Here is a 16,731-nt window from a genome sequence, read left to right on the forward strand (position 1 = left end):
AAAGCACTTGAAGCCGTTCTTAATCACTGGTATTTAAGTGTCAGCAAATGAGTGGAAGAATAGATTTCAGGCAGGAAGGGGGGCTCATGTGGTCTGAGGGCCAAGATTATCTATTTATAAGGCTGGTCTAGATTTGGTTTTGGTTGTGACCTGCACATCACAAATATACCTGGACTCCAACTTGGGGATGTCTGGAAGACATCCCCTGTGAGCCATCCAGTTCCCTAGGGGTACCGTGACCACTGCAAGTCGAACCCTGCTGTTATCTTACTTGGATGAATAACTCACAATGATCTAGTTCATCTGTAATGACTTGTTTGAAGAGCTGTTTGTGAGTCAGGAGTACTGGTCACCATTAAAAATGAACTTAGGCTTAGCAAGAAGAAAATAACAGTTTAGAGCTCTGGCTTCAGAAATGGCACAAAAATGGAATGGACAAATATGAAAAGTAGATAATGGATCCACAGTGATTTAATTCTTGGTGATATTTTCATTTTATGCAAATACCAAAAGAAAAAAAAACCTGGTTATTTGAAAGAAAAACAGGAACCAAGAAAAATATTTAGTGTTTGATCAAGCAAAAATCCTTTCACACATCTGCCAAGAGAGTTAAAACAAATAGAGATGTTAAATAAAAGGCCCAGGTACCAAAGAGCAAAATTTAATGAAAGCCAGAACTGTTAAGTATGGATTCCTGTTGAGAAAAATGTCAGTCTCTTTCAGAGTTTTCCCATTGCTCTATTTTTAAGAAAAGTGTAGTAAAAATACATAATACAAGTTAACTTTTTTCTTACTTTTGTTTTCCCCATCACCCCTCCATCGATGAAAAACATCTTCTGCTGGAGTCTTGGACCCCCACATAGCATAGACCCTCATTTCTAGCATCGGTGGTCTCTTCCTATCAGATCATGTTACTGGCGAGCTCGCTGGCTGAAGAGGCATCTTACCAGGCCAAAGGCAAAAGGTCTTTGAAGCAAGTTGATGGTAGAGGGTTATTTCCAACTCCTCCAAAACGCAGACTCCCTAATGGTGGCTCATATCAGATTCTGCAGTGGTAGGTGAAGGGTTGGGAAGGATCTGGTGAGAGGTCAAGGGATGGGGAGGACACCAGCTGGCAGTAGCAAAAAGTGACAATCCATCCTGAGGGTCCTGCTTCACGTACCATGCCCACATTGACACATGAGAGACTGAACAACAACACTTGAGTTGAAAGGGCAAAGAGTTTGATGGTTCTTTGCTATGGCTGATGAAAGGAGGATGGAAGAGACATAGAGATGGTGGGTGTCCACAGAGAAAATCCACAGATGAAGCCGGTCCTGCTGCCTCCACTTGTAGGTAGGCTCCAGAACCTTTAGTTTGTCAATTGCTAATGATAACCCGTAGCAGAGAGACTGGATAGAAGTGGGGCGTAAGGGAAAAAGCCAGAATATGGTGATCAATGAGAGCTGATGACACATGGCACGCACTGAACATGCACCCAGGAGAGTGGCTGCTGGAGAGCTGGAAGCCGATTGCACCAAGAATGAGAGCTGGGATCTCCACGATAGCTATGTGCCTGGACACACCTCCCCAAGACCCCAGCCATAGTTGTAGTCAGCCTGGACTTCTCTCCATAAACCCTGTCACTTCTCCAATCTTGGTTTCATTCAGGTTGTAGTCACACACATGGGCCTGTTGATTCTGGTCATTGGAATACAATGTCCTCATTCTTTCTTAGCCAGGGGGAAGGTTGGCCTCCTTGGGTGAGAAGTTGGGGTCAGGAATCTTAAGGTCCCCCCCTACAGTGTTATTATCAATGTATTCCATCTCCCTATCCTCCTTCAAATCATTCAGCCTGGGGCATTTTACTTTCTAAAGATGACAGGAGGTCATCTGGCTATCTGCTAAAACACCACTTTTATATGGACATAAAAACTCAAGTTTCCTGGGTCACCAAAACTCTAAGTTTCATACTTGGTCTCTCAGTCGTAGGACAGGGCACACCGTGGAAGGTTCTATTGCTTGTGGGCTTTGATGAAGCTTCCTCTTCCAAAGTTCTTCCATCAGCTTTCTTTTGCATTTAGCTTGTATAACATTCCCCCCCCCCCCCCCCCACATCAGATGCTCTGAAGAGAGGATCTATTCTACAATGGGATTCCTGCTCAGATGTCAAGCAAATGACAGGTGAGAATCAGGGGTGCTATCTCCCTGGATGTCAGCTCTTCTCAAGGCTCTATGTGGTTCAGGAGGCCAGTTGCCCTTCAGCCACCAGAGTGCCTTTAGGGCTTGAGCGTAGCAGAAGGACACAGTCCTCGTGGCTGAGCTTGACTCTGTGAAGAAGCACACTGTTCCACCTAAGGCCTATGAGATGGCTGTTACACATTCAAAGAAGCTTTATCTGAGCCTCTGGCAGTAACTTCACGAGTCCTCTTCTGACTGCACACCTGCCTTTACCTTCTCCGCCACCCTGGGTCTGAGTTGCTTCATACGTGTTCTCAACTAAATCAGTGCCTAGGCAGTGCCCTGTGTGTGGGAGGCAGCCCACTCCTGCAACAGCATCGGTCTCCACCCATGGCTTGGGGCCGAGGTGTGGAGGGGAATCTGGAGAGCTCCCATGATGAATTCGTTTGAAAATTGCTTTTTTCCTTTTGCTTGCTTGTCAGGTGGAACGAATCTTGAATCTCCAATCTGAAAACTAAACTAAAAACTAAACTAAAGTGGGATGGGTAGGGAGTTGGGAGTAAGAAGGAAAAGGAAGGGGCCTAACAGAACCTGCAAACCATGGATATTAATACGAAAAAATATATAGTGCACACACTAAGACGCATGAATAACCAAATTCAAAGAAAACAGGACAGCTTCCTCATTAGTGCGCCAGTGACTCCACGTTCAGAGACACAGGCTCTATGTAACAGGGTTATTCTCCCCTTATTGCAGTACAGTGTTATTTGTCATCCTCACTTAGCAAAAGGAAAAGGGTGAAAGAACATCAGAAAAGGAAAAGGGGCCGCAAAATGTTTTCTCAATTCTTCAGGAAAATCTGTTGAATCGTCCTCCTTGTGGTCATGGTGGTTGGTGGCGGTGGCATTTCATTTTGTTGTTTTTGGCACTGAAGGGTTTGGGATGGAACTGGGGGAGCCTGGGCATACTCCCCAAGGGGTCTCCGTCCGCTCCAGTTACAATCCGGTGGCTCCCAAGGGCATCCCTGAACTGTGGCTCATGCAGGGGATCGATTGCATGGACTTGGGGAAGTCATGGCTGACCACCCGGCCGTTCTCTCCACTGCCGCCACCGCTGGCTCCTGCCCCGCTGTTTCGGGGGAGTGTCGATGTCCGTATGGCTTCGTTGATGGATTGCTGTGGGATCAAACAGAAACCCTTTTCAGGAGGACCGGGGGTTCTTCCCCAGGTCCTTGGCAGTGATTGGCAAGGAGAATGAGTCAACACTGGACTTAAAATGTCACCCCACTCTCCTCCCCGTCCAACTTTTTTCCAAATGTGTAATGCTAGTCTTGACTTCCCTCGAACCCGCAAAACTGTTTTGTGGCCCTGGACAAGTCTGATCCCCTCTCTGGACCTCACGTGCTCTTGGTTTTTAGTAAGGTGTGCTGGATTGGGTGATCTCTAAGATCCTTTCCTGTTCTTATCTTCTGTGATTTCTAAAGGTACAACAGAGCCATGGTAGTATTGATGATAATAAACGTAGCAACAGGACCAAGTAGAAGACTCTAGAAATGGGGTTTAGGAAACTTGGGTTTTAGCCCTGGTTCTGACATCAGCTAGTTGTGTGACCTTGTGCTTGTTTCCTTATCGCTCTAGACCTTTTAAATCTCCATGTTTGTCAAAATGTAATTATCTATGCACCTACTGATTTTATTAGCAAGAATGGTACTATACTGCATGAAAAATGAGTTGAAATGTTAACAGAAAATTGAGGTTGTATCACTGTTAGCTAAAAATTTAAAACTACCTCTGATCAGAGAAAAATGCTATCCTACCTCTAGCAGTATGTGTTAAGGGAATGTCGGACTTGTTTGAATAATACAGTCAGCATAATGTAATTGGAAAGAAGCATGTGCTAAAGAAAGTGAGAATGAATTCCAAAGATCAATATCTGCACGTCATCTGCTTCCCATCAGCACATGTAACCTGTACTTCTAAACCGACACATCAGATCAGTGCTACTGATTTGTGAAAGCTTGTGACTTCTAGAATGTTGGAATTCTAGATGTGATCAATGATCACCCCAGGATCAGATGAGTTAGAGAGAATGCTCAAGACCACAGTAATTAGAACCATATCCTATTAGACAAGAGGAAGTGTTCTGTTCCAAGATCCTTTCGAGAAAGAAACTTCATACATGAAATTTAAACCCTCTTCCTATCACTTCCAACTTCCCGTTGAAAGATACCTATAGAAATTTTGAGGTAGGGCTTAGTTTCTTGGTGGGAATCAACACAAAGGAGAATGAGTTGAGGGGTATATGAGTTGAGAGGTTTCTTTCTCTAAGATCAACCTACCCATCCTTCAAGACTCAGTTTATTCCTACCTCCTTGAAGTTGTCTTAGACTGCCCCAGCAAGTCCTGCCCCCTACCCCTGCCAGTACTCATGCATTATATATTTGCTCGCAATGATTCTGCTTCAGGTATGTAACTTCCATCTTCTTTAAGAGAACTAAATGTCTGGAGAAGGGCAAGGGCTGTGTCTTCTCAATCCTTAGCTACCTGCCAGCGTGTCTAGCATGTTGTTAGAGGCCCCATAGGTATCCTTGAATTTGTCTAAGAAAAGCCGAACACATAGGGCCATTCTCAAAAAGTTGATGGCTTCCTCTTTTGCACATTGGCGTGATTCTAGTGATCAGAGAAATCAGTCAACCTGCTGTGGCCTCACGGATGTAAGCAGGGCAGTTTTGACCCAATTGTTACTCTTTCTGCTATACTATGCTGGGAGGATCCTCTTATTACTGGCAGATCTGACAGTGTTTTAAAATATTCTTTCTTTTAAAAAATCCATGATTCAGACAGATCTGCCCCATATGATGCTCCACCCACATGGGTTCTGTCTCCTCTTCAGACTCCTGGATGTGATTAATTTACATTCTGCCTGGTTGTCCTTCACTGAAGAGGAAGTGTGACCTGGATAGCATTCTTCTAAGTCAGGGTCCCATAAACACCACTGTGATGCTCTATGGGGGAAATGTGAAAAGAAAACATGATGAATCCATGGTTACTTATTCTCACTTTTAAAATGTTAAAAAGAAAATAACGACTTATTTTTGTGTGTGGGCAGTGTGGAACCTTCTATGGATTAGCTTGGAATGTCTATCTTCTGATTTTCCTTTGCCACACCCCTTTAATTAAAAAAAAATTTTAAAGTTCACACAGATCACCCTGGGCTTTGTTTCTCAAAAGATCTCACCTATTTCCGTAATACTCCATGGAAGTTGGTGGTACTTGACAAATTCATCTTAAAGGAGAAGGCTGGTGTCATAATCTATTGGTGCCTATCAAAATCTGAGATAATTTAGCCAGGCATGTAGCTAAAACCCTCCAAATTCATGTCATTGAGAATTGGTTTTCAAGGAAGGTGAAGGATTCTCAGAGGTCGCTGACTCCATACTGACATTGATGGTGGGGATTACCTACTTACTGGTTTTCTTTCTAATCTCAGAAGAAGGGAGGAATAGAGTCAAAACTTTGGCCTGGGAAGCACTGCTAGAAATGACTATTTCACTAGTTCTCAAACTTGGCCACACGTTGGTATCATCTGGGGAGTTCTGGGGGAAAAAAGCACTGATGCCTGAGACCTACCCCAGGGATGCTGACTTAATAGGTATGGTATGTGGCCTGGACATCTGGAGTTTTAAAAACTCCCCAGGTGATTTTAATACGCAAGCAAGGTGGAAATACACTGATGGAGTTGATTTCACTTTATAGACAAACTGAGGACTTGTTACTGACTTGCTTCAAGTTACAGTTATCTGTGACCTAGGGTCAAAGTGGATGACCTCCTGACTGTGTGTCCTCCTCCCCCCCTGTAGCTAACCAGTCGTAAGCTGATGTCATTTCTCCCCTTGCCTCTAGGAACTGAGGTTCTCTCCTGTCCATGCTTGACATACCAGCCATTCTTTAAGTTCATCCTTATAAGTTGTTTTTGAAACTGATACTCAGGGAGAAAAGGGTGAGTGAAAAGTCCAACCTCAAAGTCCCCCAGGTTGGTGCTTCAGAGACTCATTTCTCCAGCAGTGATTACGTCCTAACTTCTCAGCTACTTGCTTTTCTAAGAAAAGTCTGCCCAGCCTCTGCATGTCATAGAACAGCCTAATAAAAGCTCAGCCCTGGGTGATGACCTCATCCTAGCATGCGTGCTGAGAGCCAGAGGGACCGCCTGCTGTGGAGGTTGCCCCCCTCCTCCGCCTGACCACGTCACTCAGCTGTGCGTTAATTGCAGGGAAATGTGCAAAGCCTCAATGGTTTCCACACAGCCGGTGTCAGCACAGCCACTACAATTATGAAAAGTCAGTAGGCTCTCCTGGGGGTGGGAGTGGCTGGGGATTATTTCTTTGGGGGAGCAAGGTGGTGAATAATAAACACCCTGATTGTCCTTAATATCAACTAAGGGCTCAGGTTCCTGTCTGTTTTCCTGGGCAGAGGGGAGGGACAGGGCATCTGAGACTTTATTCAATTTGGAATATGTATTGGGTTTTATATTTCTGCTACTGTATGACAGTTTCAATTATACTGAAATGTTGTGGTCGCCTGAAGTCCCTCTCTGAGTCCCCAACTCTCCCATGCTCTCCTTTTCCCTCAGTCTTCCTGTGCCCGGTCTCCCTGGCTTTCCACTCATTTCTGGGCAAGAGTTCTGGTCTTTGGCTCTGTGATACTTGTGCATCCTTTGGTAGCAATTATCTTCCCCTGGTCAATTCTTTTCCTGTTTCAAGTCTGTTAAACATCAGTTTCTCAGGGAAGCCTGTCTGTCCTGCCCCACACTCCATTCCCCGATCAGGACTTGAGAACATGGACCTTTTTCTTCAAACACTCATTGAACATACACGTATTTGCTTGTTTCTGTCTTCCAATTAAATTCTCAGCTTCCTGAAATCAGAAGTTGTGCCTGTTTGTTCCTGACTGTATCCCCAGCGCTGAGCAATGCCTAGCAGGCAGTGGTGCTCCATTGTCTCTGTGGAAGGACTGCCTGCAGGGTGCCCTCCCGCCATCCCTGTGACACTTGTTCTGTGTCCTGCTCATGTGACATCGAAGGGGAAAGGGTCTCAGTAATGCACAAGCAAAGGATCACATCCCATGGATGGCCTCAACAGCTAGATCAGGCAAACCTAAGGATAAGGGCTGCATCTTATTTGTCTCTGCACTGTGGGCGGGGTTTTGACAGGAGGTAGTAGGTGATAAAAATTATCTGTTGCCATGCGGTTGGAGAGGAGAGAGAAATTTATGAGAAGTAGCTTGGCTGGTACCAAGAGCCCAGGCTTTGCAGGGGCCGTGCTGGAGGTCTAATTCCTGTTCCTCCAGCTCCGAGCTTACGTGACCTTGTTGGAAAAACTACTTAGCTTCTCTGAACCCGTATTTCTTCATCTGTTGAATTGCAAGAACAGGGTTAATGAAAGTGTATATAAAGTGCTATATAAAGTGCTTTGAACATGGAAGTTACTGAAAAGATATCTTTCCTTTATTCCTTCCTTTCTTCTCTCGCCTTCCTTCCCTTCTTTCTCTCTTCCACCCCCTCTTCCTCTTTCTTCTCTTTTTCATGCAGAGTGGGGAAGGGCTCCTTATACACTCTTGAGAAGTAGGAGGCTGATCATGAACTAGGTTTAGGGGCTCCAGGTCTTAAGAGTTGGCCACATACTGTGACTAAGGAAAGAAACAAGAGGGAAGATTCTTGCCAAAGGCCCTGGACACTGTCATTGTGGTCCACTGTGTGAGGCTGGAGGCTGCACTTCTGGAAAGAGTTAATCTGCCTTTGGAGAAGGCAAAGTACAGAATGATAAAGAGAACTGCACACCTGGAAAGTCTGAGAGGCAAGCAGAATGTGATCACTTATCTCCTTTGGCTAAGACAGAAGTTGATGGAGCTTTGAAAATTAAGGGTTGGGTTAACTAATGAGGACCATAGAGGCATCTTTTTTGCAGGTGGAAGATTAATAATTCTATTAGGAGCCTCGGTGAGTTGGACAGAAGTTATGCCAACCGATGGAATTAACTATAGAAGATTGTGATGAAAGACCTTGCATTAATGATTCCAAGAGATCCTGATGTTGGCTCCTGAGAAATTCAATATTTTCTTTGGACAGGGAAGGGTGAGAATGTCTCCCAGAAGTTGTGACGTGATTCAGTGGCCTCTTAGAAGGATTCTTGTCTTTACCTGAATGTTGTGACGTCAGCAGTGAAGGTCAACATTGTACAGGTTTAAGAGGATCTTAGTCATTAGCCACCCTGGTACCACCACCTGGCACTGACTATGATTAGTGGGACATGGTCATCCCATAGTAAGGGCCGGAAGTCCAGCTTTCCTGCTTGGGGATGCCTGGTCTCATCAGATCTTGGGAGTACAAACAGATGGGAACAAAAGCACTTTGGATGGTGGTGTGTGTGCTTCCAGGTTGGGCTGTTTTGATGCTTGTGTTTGCTTAACCTAACAGCAGCTCCTTCCAATGCCTCACTTCATCCTCCAAGAGATTTTCTCTAGATACAATTCCATGTTAATTTTTACTAATACCCTAGGTATGTGGGATGCCCAAAGAGAAATCAGACATACCTTCTTACCTTAAGGAACTGACAATCTCTGTAGCTTAAAAAAGCCTAGGACATATAAGTAGGGGCTATAAAAGGGAAGTCTTAAGGAGGCTGTAGCTGGCCACTAATAATAATATATTATTATTATAAATTCTAGTTATTCTTATTTATTGAGGGCTTACTATGGGCCAAGCATTTTGCAGAGCCCTTTATATCAATTTTTTCATACAAACCACAACAGTTTTATGAGGTCTGTACTACCACTAGCTCCATTTTATAGAAAAGGAGGATCAGAGAGCTATTGAACCTTGTTCAAGATGACACAGTTAACATGAGGAACAGGCAAGATTTGTGGTCAGACATTCAGTCGCCAGAGCCTTGCTTTAGCCCCTACACTGCAGTATGTTCTAGGGGAGTTCCTACGATGTGTACTGGGCCAATCCTGCGACACTGGTTTGTGTCATGGCCCATGGGGAAGGTTTTGGAGGGTTGTAAAAGTTGTGCTCACCCAGTTCGTCTCCTGTTCCCCTTGCTGCCTCTGGAGTAAACTTTCCTCACTTTGGAGGGTAAGATAGGAGAGTCTTTAGGCTTATGTTTGGGATGGAGTAGGCAAAGAAAGCTTTTTAGGTTCTAGGAGACTTTGCTGTGTCCAGCCAAGCTCCTTGGAGGTCTACACTGCGTTTAGGATCTGAGGCCCATGCTTTTGCTGTGCTTTGTCCTTTCTAAGAGGACCTGGATTTGAGTGACCTGGTCAAGGGTAGGATGGAGGTGCTCCTAGGTTCCCTGGCTGAATACCATCACATTACCATCCCTTAATTATTCCTTGTTATTATATCTTGGGAAGTTGCCTTTTAAATGGGTCCTATGGGACAGAAGACAGGGAGAGGGATTGACCTGCATAAAGGCGCATGGGTGGAAAGCATGAGATTCTAGGAGAGCAAATCCTACCGATGAGTCCTCTCAGTCTAGTCAAGTGAAGGTAACAGCCCAGGGTTCATTGCTCAGAATGACTGTGCTTCTTTCCACTTCTGTTGGTTTGAAACCTAGAAGCCTCCTCTAGTTCCTCCCTCCCGGATATCCCTATAGGCCTTCCTCTCTATGTCACAGTTTGGTTCCCTGGGTAGTTTTTCTGTGTCACTCTTTGTTAAAAATGCTGAAGGTTACAGATTGCGTCTTAGTGCTCTCTTCCTCCTCCTGATGTCTTGCTTATGTGTTGCTCACATGAAGAACACTTCCTTCCAAAAATATTTTCTTACTGAAACTAAATGATGACATGTGAGGGGCCTTCAAGGCCACGTCATCCAAACTCCCTTTGGATACTTGAATCTATAGCCTTGTCAGGAATTATTCGGCCTGTGTGTGGACCTCCAGTGATGAGCTGCTTGCCGCTCATTGGGCTAATCCATCTCACTGTGGGGTAGGCAGCTCTGAAAAAGTAGATCTCACTCACTGTGTTCATATCTGTTCTCCATGGCTTTTAGTCCTTAGTTCTTGTTGTATACTTTGGGACCCCACAGAACTAATATGTTTTCTTTCCCCCCTGAAAGATCTTCCTGTTTTTACAGACAGCTCTCATATCATCCATAATTCCTCTCTTTTCCAGTTTAGTTGCCTTCAGCCATATTTGATGTAGTTTGGGGTCATCTAATTAACGTGCTTACCATTCTGGGGGCATGATCCTCTTTGCCAAGGTCCACCTTACCATATGGTGGCTAAGAAAAGACCTCCCTCACCGAGCATGGCAAGATCGTCCACCTTGTAGAGGGAGGATACCAACCCGCCCCCACCCCACCCCATCTTGGGAGCTGCACTTCAGTTAACGTGACCTCAGGGAGGATCTACCTTTGTAGCAGTCACTCTTGCCTCACACTATCTTGAATGCCCACTTAACCGCTAACTTTTCATCTCAGCCCCCCATCTCTGGCTGATGCATTTGTTTTCTCAGGCCTTACGTTTACCCTGACACGTGCCATCTTCTTTCTTCTCTCACCGGTGTGTCTTTCCCTGTCACCTTCCTCAAAACAGCTTCCTGTCATCCCATGCCTCGGGTTGACCTCAACCTCCTGCCACTCCCCACCCTTTTTAGTAAAAGGACTCCCAGAAAACCCAGCTGTATCACAGAACAAGTTAGGAAAAAGGCCTGGGAAGACGATGCCACCTTCATCCGCTTGGATTCGCTACGCGATTTGTAGCAGAACTCGATTAAGGCAACCAGCATGGCTAGTCCAAGTCCTCCGATCAGGATGTAGAACACGCCGGCCACATTGCTGAGGCTCAGAGCACTTGTCTTGTCCTAGGAAGAGGAGGGGGTGGGGGGAGAGTCAAGTGAGCCAAGGGGCTAGAGACCATCCAAGAAACAGCATTTTAACACATATACACTCAACCCCATCACCCTCTTTAACATTCACAATAGTTGGAAAGGCTTTGTGTTTATTGACAGTGTGTTAAACGTTTCCCAGGAAAAAATGTATGCATGTGCGAGCATATGTGTGTATAACAATTTTCCTAGCATCCCTGTTTACATTGAATGTATAGTTAGATTTCCCCTCCTCCCCAATGCACGTTTGAGGGTGGGAAATGACACAAGAAGTCAGGGCAGCTTCTACCAAGATCTGCACGCTTGCGCTTACTCCATTCTTTCAGGAAACTGTGTCCCTTCCTTTGCAGCTCAGTTCCTGCCCCCCAACCCCGTGGCTGCTTCGCAACGCACTGGCCTTGCTTATTGTTTATGCTTGTGAGTGTTTTTCTGCGAGTTGGTACTTAAAATGAACTTTCTCCTAGATGTGCATTTGAATTCAATTTAATAAGACAGTTATTGTATGTATAATAAAGATCAACAAATGTATACCTTTAACTTACTGTGCTGAGTCCCAATTGAGGGAAAAAGAAAACTGTGGGGCTTGTAATAGAAAAAAGGCACTGAGATAGAAAAATGGCTCTATTAAATCCTAGTAATTATGCTTAATTGGAGTCATTTTTCTCGTGGAGGTGCTTGCTGAAAAACACTGGAGGCAGACTCGGTAGCTGAACTTAGAAAGCTCTGTTGCCTGGGCTAAAAGATCTCGCACTGGTTCTGCATGAACAGGATCGTGGAACAGGGTACTTAATTCCTAGGGTCCTGGGGACAAGTGTCCATGTTCAGTAGGAGGTGGACAGAGCTCATTTGGTGGAGCCTGAGAAAGGTCATCGGTTAGTGAGACCAGCCCTGAGTTCTGTCACCTCTAGTGGGGTTCAAAAGTGGGGGACTGAGAGACATCTCCCCAGGTGGTGAGAATAACCAAACAAAACCGCTGGTCATGGGAGAGGGTAATGGCTTGGGGAGAGTGGGATCAATCAGACTCTTGACACAGGCAAGAGAACATCTTTAAATCTTAGAAGCATACTCATCCCCAGATGTCACAGTGGCTCGAACACCTTTGTTTATATTGTTTGCTCAGGTACAGATTTCTCATCAAATTAAAATGAAATGCACGCCTCAGCTGGCACAGGCACGTGGCATGGTTGGGAGGTTGGTTGGTGGCACTGGGTGGGATAAAGCTTTTACATCTCTCCATGTGTTCTTTTTCAGGTGGGGTTGTAGGCGAGCCACGCAAAAGGTGAAATGTCATGTCCTAGGGACTCCTCTGACATCTGCCTATTGGAATCTGGGCGTGGGGAAAGGGGCCAGTAATTGACCAAGTCAGTGGCCTCCGCCCTAGTTCTACTCGGTGCATTGTACAGGATTCAGCAGGGCTGAGCTTAGGGACTGCAGCTGGCAGATAGCAGCATCCCTTCCCTCCCCAGAAGCAGCCTGGGCCAGCAGAGCTGTAGGATTATCTAAAGCATACCCCTCTGGTGGCTTCCTGTATTGCTAAAGCAGATGGTTCTTGAATATGGGTTACGCTTGGCAAGGCATAGTCTGGCTTTGGAAGCAGTGGAAATGACTATTCAAAGGGGTAGAATTTCTCCTCCTCTGGTATCACGGCCTGATAAAGGAAATGTGCAAAAATGAGTTGGGTGCTTGGTTCAAGAGTTGGCTGAACAAATAAATTCCCACTTGGCCTGATTTTTCAGAATGCTCAAAATGTCTCCCTCTTCGTTGTTTGGGAGTTTTGTAACTCTGCTGGAAAGTAAGTCTTTAGAGTTCTTGGAGGACTTACGGTTTATAGAAGTTCCTATAAAACTCTTCTGTGTGGTGGGGAGGCACGTTAATATCTTATCAGCTCACACCTTAGAGAAGAGTGGTTGACAGTGAAGCTCAGAGAGAATGGATGGGGAGCAGGCCTGGGGGAAGGTGGTAGACAAGAAGGCCGGGAGGAAAGGCTTGAGTCCCGCTGACTTCACCAGCTGATCAGCCTTTCAGTAGCTGAAGTGCATCTTGCCTCCTGGTCACCAAAGTGGTTTCTGTTTCCTTCCTCATGGTCTTTTCAAGTTCACTTTGGTTGTGGATTGTCTTCAAGGATAAGGGAGTGGTGGGCATCTTTTTTTTTTGTTACTGTCTTCAAAACTTAAGAGGCCATCTGCCTCCCTGAATGTAAAAGGTGGAATGTCCATTTCTAATATATTTTGGAAGGAAGTGTGGTCAGATCTTCATAGGGAAGTGAGAGTAGGAGGCATATTCTATGTATCTGCAGAAGGAGGAAGGTCCAATGACTGAGAATTTGATTGTGTCTGGAGGTGGAGAGCATCCCTCACTTCTGAAGGAGGTCTCTCTGGTCCATGGGGATGGCAGTGTATGTTGGTGAGGGGACATATGCCACACAAAGAGGACAGCCAGATGGTATGGGCACTGCCACCTCTTGCACGACACAGTGCTACTGATCCTTCTTTATGTTCACACAGTCCTGGGAAGACCTCTAGAATCAAGGGAGCACCTGGGCCCTATCACCACCAGTGTCAGAAAGCAAACTTAGATGAAGCCCTACTGTCTAAATTTGGCATAATTGGATAGGATTAGAATGAAGGGCTGGTCCTGGTGTCTTCTTAGCTCACATGGTTGAGGAGTTTACATTTAGGCAAGGTTTCTAATTTCCCTTATGTGCGCCGTTGGCTTTTTTTTTTTTAAACATCTTTATTGGAGTATAATTGCTTTACAATGTTGTGTTAGCTTCTGCTGTATAACAAAGTGAATCAGCTATACGTATACATATATCCCCATATCCCCTCCCTCTTGCATCTCCCTCCCACCCTCCTGGAAGCCCAAGGCCATAGCCTTCCGTTGAGCTGCCGTTAATGACTCTCTTCGACTACCTCTGTTGGAATACTATGGGTATCCTGGGGCAGGAACAAAAATTCCTTTTATTTAAGGACCAGAGCTCTGATTCCTCTGTATCCATATAAGAGGGGACTTTCTGACACATTTGTGTACAAACAGCCATGTTCATGTTTCATGAGGAAGCTACATGCTTCCCAGCTTTGACCAGGGAGGCGAAAGACAGAATCCTAGTCTCCCTGAGCACCCTCTGGGAGACCCCATTCTCTTCCCCTCCCTTAGCAGCTGCACTCCCCAGAGCCAGGCAGCTTGTTGGTGGGTGTGAAAAACTCACAACTTATCTTCTGCCAGGAGCGGGGAGAGTGACAGTACTGAGGAGAATGACAGGTGCAAAGAAAAACAAAAATCCCATCTTTCAGAATTGTTGGGCTTGTTGTTATGGTGACGAGGCCCCTCCCTTCATCTGTTCCCCTTAACCTATTGTCTTGTTTTGTCACCTTCCCCGTGTGCAAGAGAGATTTTTTTCTTTTTCATATTTTTCCTTGTTCTTCCCACATAATGGGGGACTGTCCCAGGCTCCCTCTGTGTTTCTGAGCTAACATTCCTTCCAAGAATGCAGAGATGGCTTAAATCTTCATGGGCAGGGTTGAGCCAGGTCTGAGGCAGAGAGACTTGATGCTTTTTAATGGCGTAAGTAGGAAGTTCTAAGGAGAAGCCAAGGTCTTTGGCCATAAGACCAGTCCCTCCTATGGAGACTGGTGTTGCCCATCACGTGAGGTCTACTAAATCTGGACCAAGCTTCAGCTTTCTCCAAATGCTTCCATTCCTTCTTTTCTTCCTGGTGTGAGAGTTTGAACCCCCAAGAAGTAAAGGCTGCAGCTTCTGTTTTCCTCTGCTTTCCACAGATTTTCTGATGTGTGTACAGCTGAAGTTTTAGGGGCTCTTGCAATCCATCCCATGCTGAATCTGTAACCTGACTTTGCCTTTCAGGGCCATGAGAATAGTCCAACCCTTCTTCTTCCTATTAGCCTTTCTGCTCCAGTAGGCTTTCTCTTGTGCTTTTCCAAACCTTATAGTTTGGGCTTAGGTGCCATTTTCCTGAGTGGTTGGTTATTTCCTGGGAGTGGAGACTCAGTGGTTGGCCAAGCTCACTCACAAGCGAGGACCAAAGTGGAGGAGTTATGGGAAGGTGGATTTGATTGAATTAAAGGAAGACCTTTCAAATCAATAGAGCCGTCCAAATGTGGAATGCCCTGCTGTGGAGAGTGGTGAGTTCCTCAAACATGGATGCATTCAGGAAGTAGCTGACGAGTTCATCTAAGGGATTCAAGCACTGGACAGAGAGTTAGACCAAGTGACTTTGGACATTCGTCCCAACCCCCAGAGATGCGAGGCAGCTAAGGAGTTCCTAGAGGGCCTGGGATCATGTCTTTTATAAGTTCTCCCTAGAGACTAACCTCTTTAGGGGATGCAAAAAAAGAACTCATGTTAATTGGCAGCTTCTGCTGTTCTGTTTCCAATCTAGGCCAGTTCCCCAGCCTGCATAATTTCCCCAAGAGCAACACAGGATGAGAATTGGTCCATTGTACTAATAATTGGCAAGGCAGATTCTGCGAAAGTGAGGGCCGTGGGGGCAGCTCTTCTCAGCAGCGTGTGCTCAGGGACCGGCTCCTGTACAGTGCACCGCAGAACCTCCTGACTTGAAACCAAACTGCAGCAGAGAGCTCAAGGAGTCCATGTGGGTTGTGGAAGGGAACCCAGCTGCTGGCGGAGGCCTCTTCCCGAGTGGGAGGTATTTTCCAAAACAGAGGCATCAGTCTGAGGGTCAAGTGGGTGTCTGCATAGGGGGCCTCTACCCCCTATGAACTATCTGCCTGGACTGTGCATTGGAGAGCTGGGGTCTTGTGTGTCCGAGGAAGCTAGCGGAGCTTCTGGCTCATGACCCCAGGGACAGTGTTTGAAAGGAAGAAATCTTTGTTTCTGTCTGGTTCCTCCTCCTGGGGCAGTGATGGGAGATTTAGGATGTGTGGCTTAGGGACACTGGGCAGGGCCTAGGATGTTGCAACCTTTAGTCTCTGATCTGGGTCACTGCTGTATGTTGGATGTGTCATCTTGGAGCACACATAACTCCCAGGAGATGGATCCTGAAGTCACCGGTTCTCTCTAGGCCATCGCCTGGCTGCCTTACAGAGACTGGGAGCCCTGACCCTGTGCAGGATGCTCGGCTGGAGCCAAAAGTCTCCGTGGTTTGGGGGAGATGGACTGCCTCCTGCATCTCTTTGTCTCAAGGATTTTCCTCCCATCCTTGTCGCTCTGACATTGCCTCTTGGGGGTGTCTTTAGTGCAGGAGTCTGCAGCGGGTAGGTAGGGAGCAGAGCAGAGCATCCCTGTATGATTCCAGGTCTTTCCAGGTGGTTAGTGCTCTTTACCTGTGACAGGGGCAGGGAGAGGGGTTTGTACACACTGCAAGGACATAGTTGGCAGCTTTCATTCTTTTGCTTCCCAGGCCTTGCTGAGGGTGGGGGTGGGAAGATGAGTACATCCAGAGGGGATGGACTTCCCTGTTGGTGGTAAGGCCGTGTGTCATAGTGAAAAGAGGTGGGGCTGGGATGCAGGAAATCTAAGCTGAGTTCTTGCCCAGGTTTGTCACTGAGTCGCTGGGCAGTCTTGGTGGGGGGCGGGGGGGGGGGCGGTCACTAGGTGGGTGTTGCCCACCTCTGGATAGCATGGGAGATGGCATTAGATGATACACGGAACTAAATGACCCTGACCACAAAGTGAAGACGTTATTCACTTTGCAGTTCTGTTTGAATCC

The 16,731-nt window shown here is 46.1% G+C and overlaps 1 protein-coding gene across 5 annotated transcripts in view; it reads right to left on the reverse strand.

Moving 5' to 3' along the window:
- Positions 1 to 453: 453 nt before the first annotated feature.
- The window catches only part of GRIA1 (glutamate ionotropic receptor AMPA type subunit 1), a 306,659-nt gene continuing 290,381 nt past the window's right edge, over positions 454 to 16,731 (reverse strand). For 4 of the 5 annotated variants that reach the window (XM_049707791.1, XM_049707790.1, XM_004281007.3 and 1 more), the window contains 2 exons: positions 10,884 to 11,018; positions 454 to 3,356 (listed from right to left, as the gene is read on the reverse strand). In XM_049707791.1, coding sequence (XP_049563748.1) covers positions 3,156 to 3,356; positions 10,884 to 11,018 — 336 coding nt within the window. In that variant the 3' untranslated portion in view covers positions 454 to 3,155. The remainder of the gene's footprint in view (positions 3,357 to 10,883; positions 11,019 to 16,731) is intronic. The other variant, XM_049707792.1, reaches the window with a different exon arrangement.

This window comes from Orcinus orca, chromosome 3 (assembly GCF_937001465.1).
Source record: "Orcinus orca chromosome 3, mOrcOrc1.1, whole genome shotgun sequence".
Lineage (NCBI taxonomy): Eukaryota > Metazoa > Chordata > Mammalia > Artiodactyla > Delphinidae > Orcinus > Orcinus orca.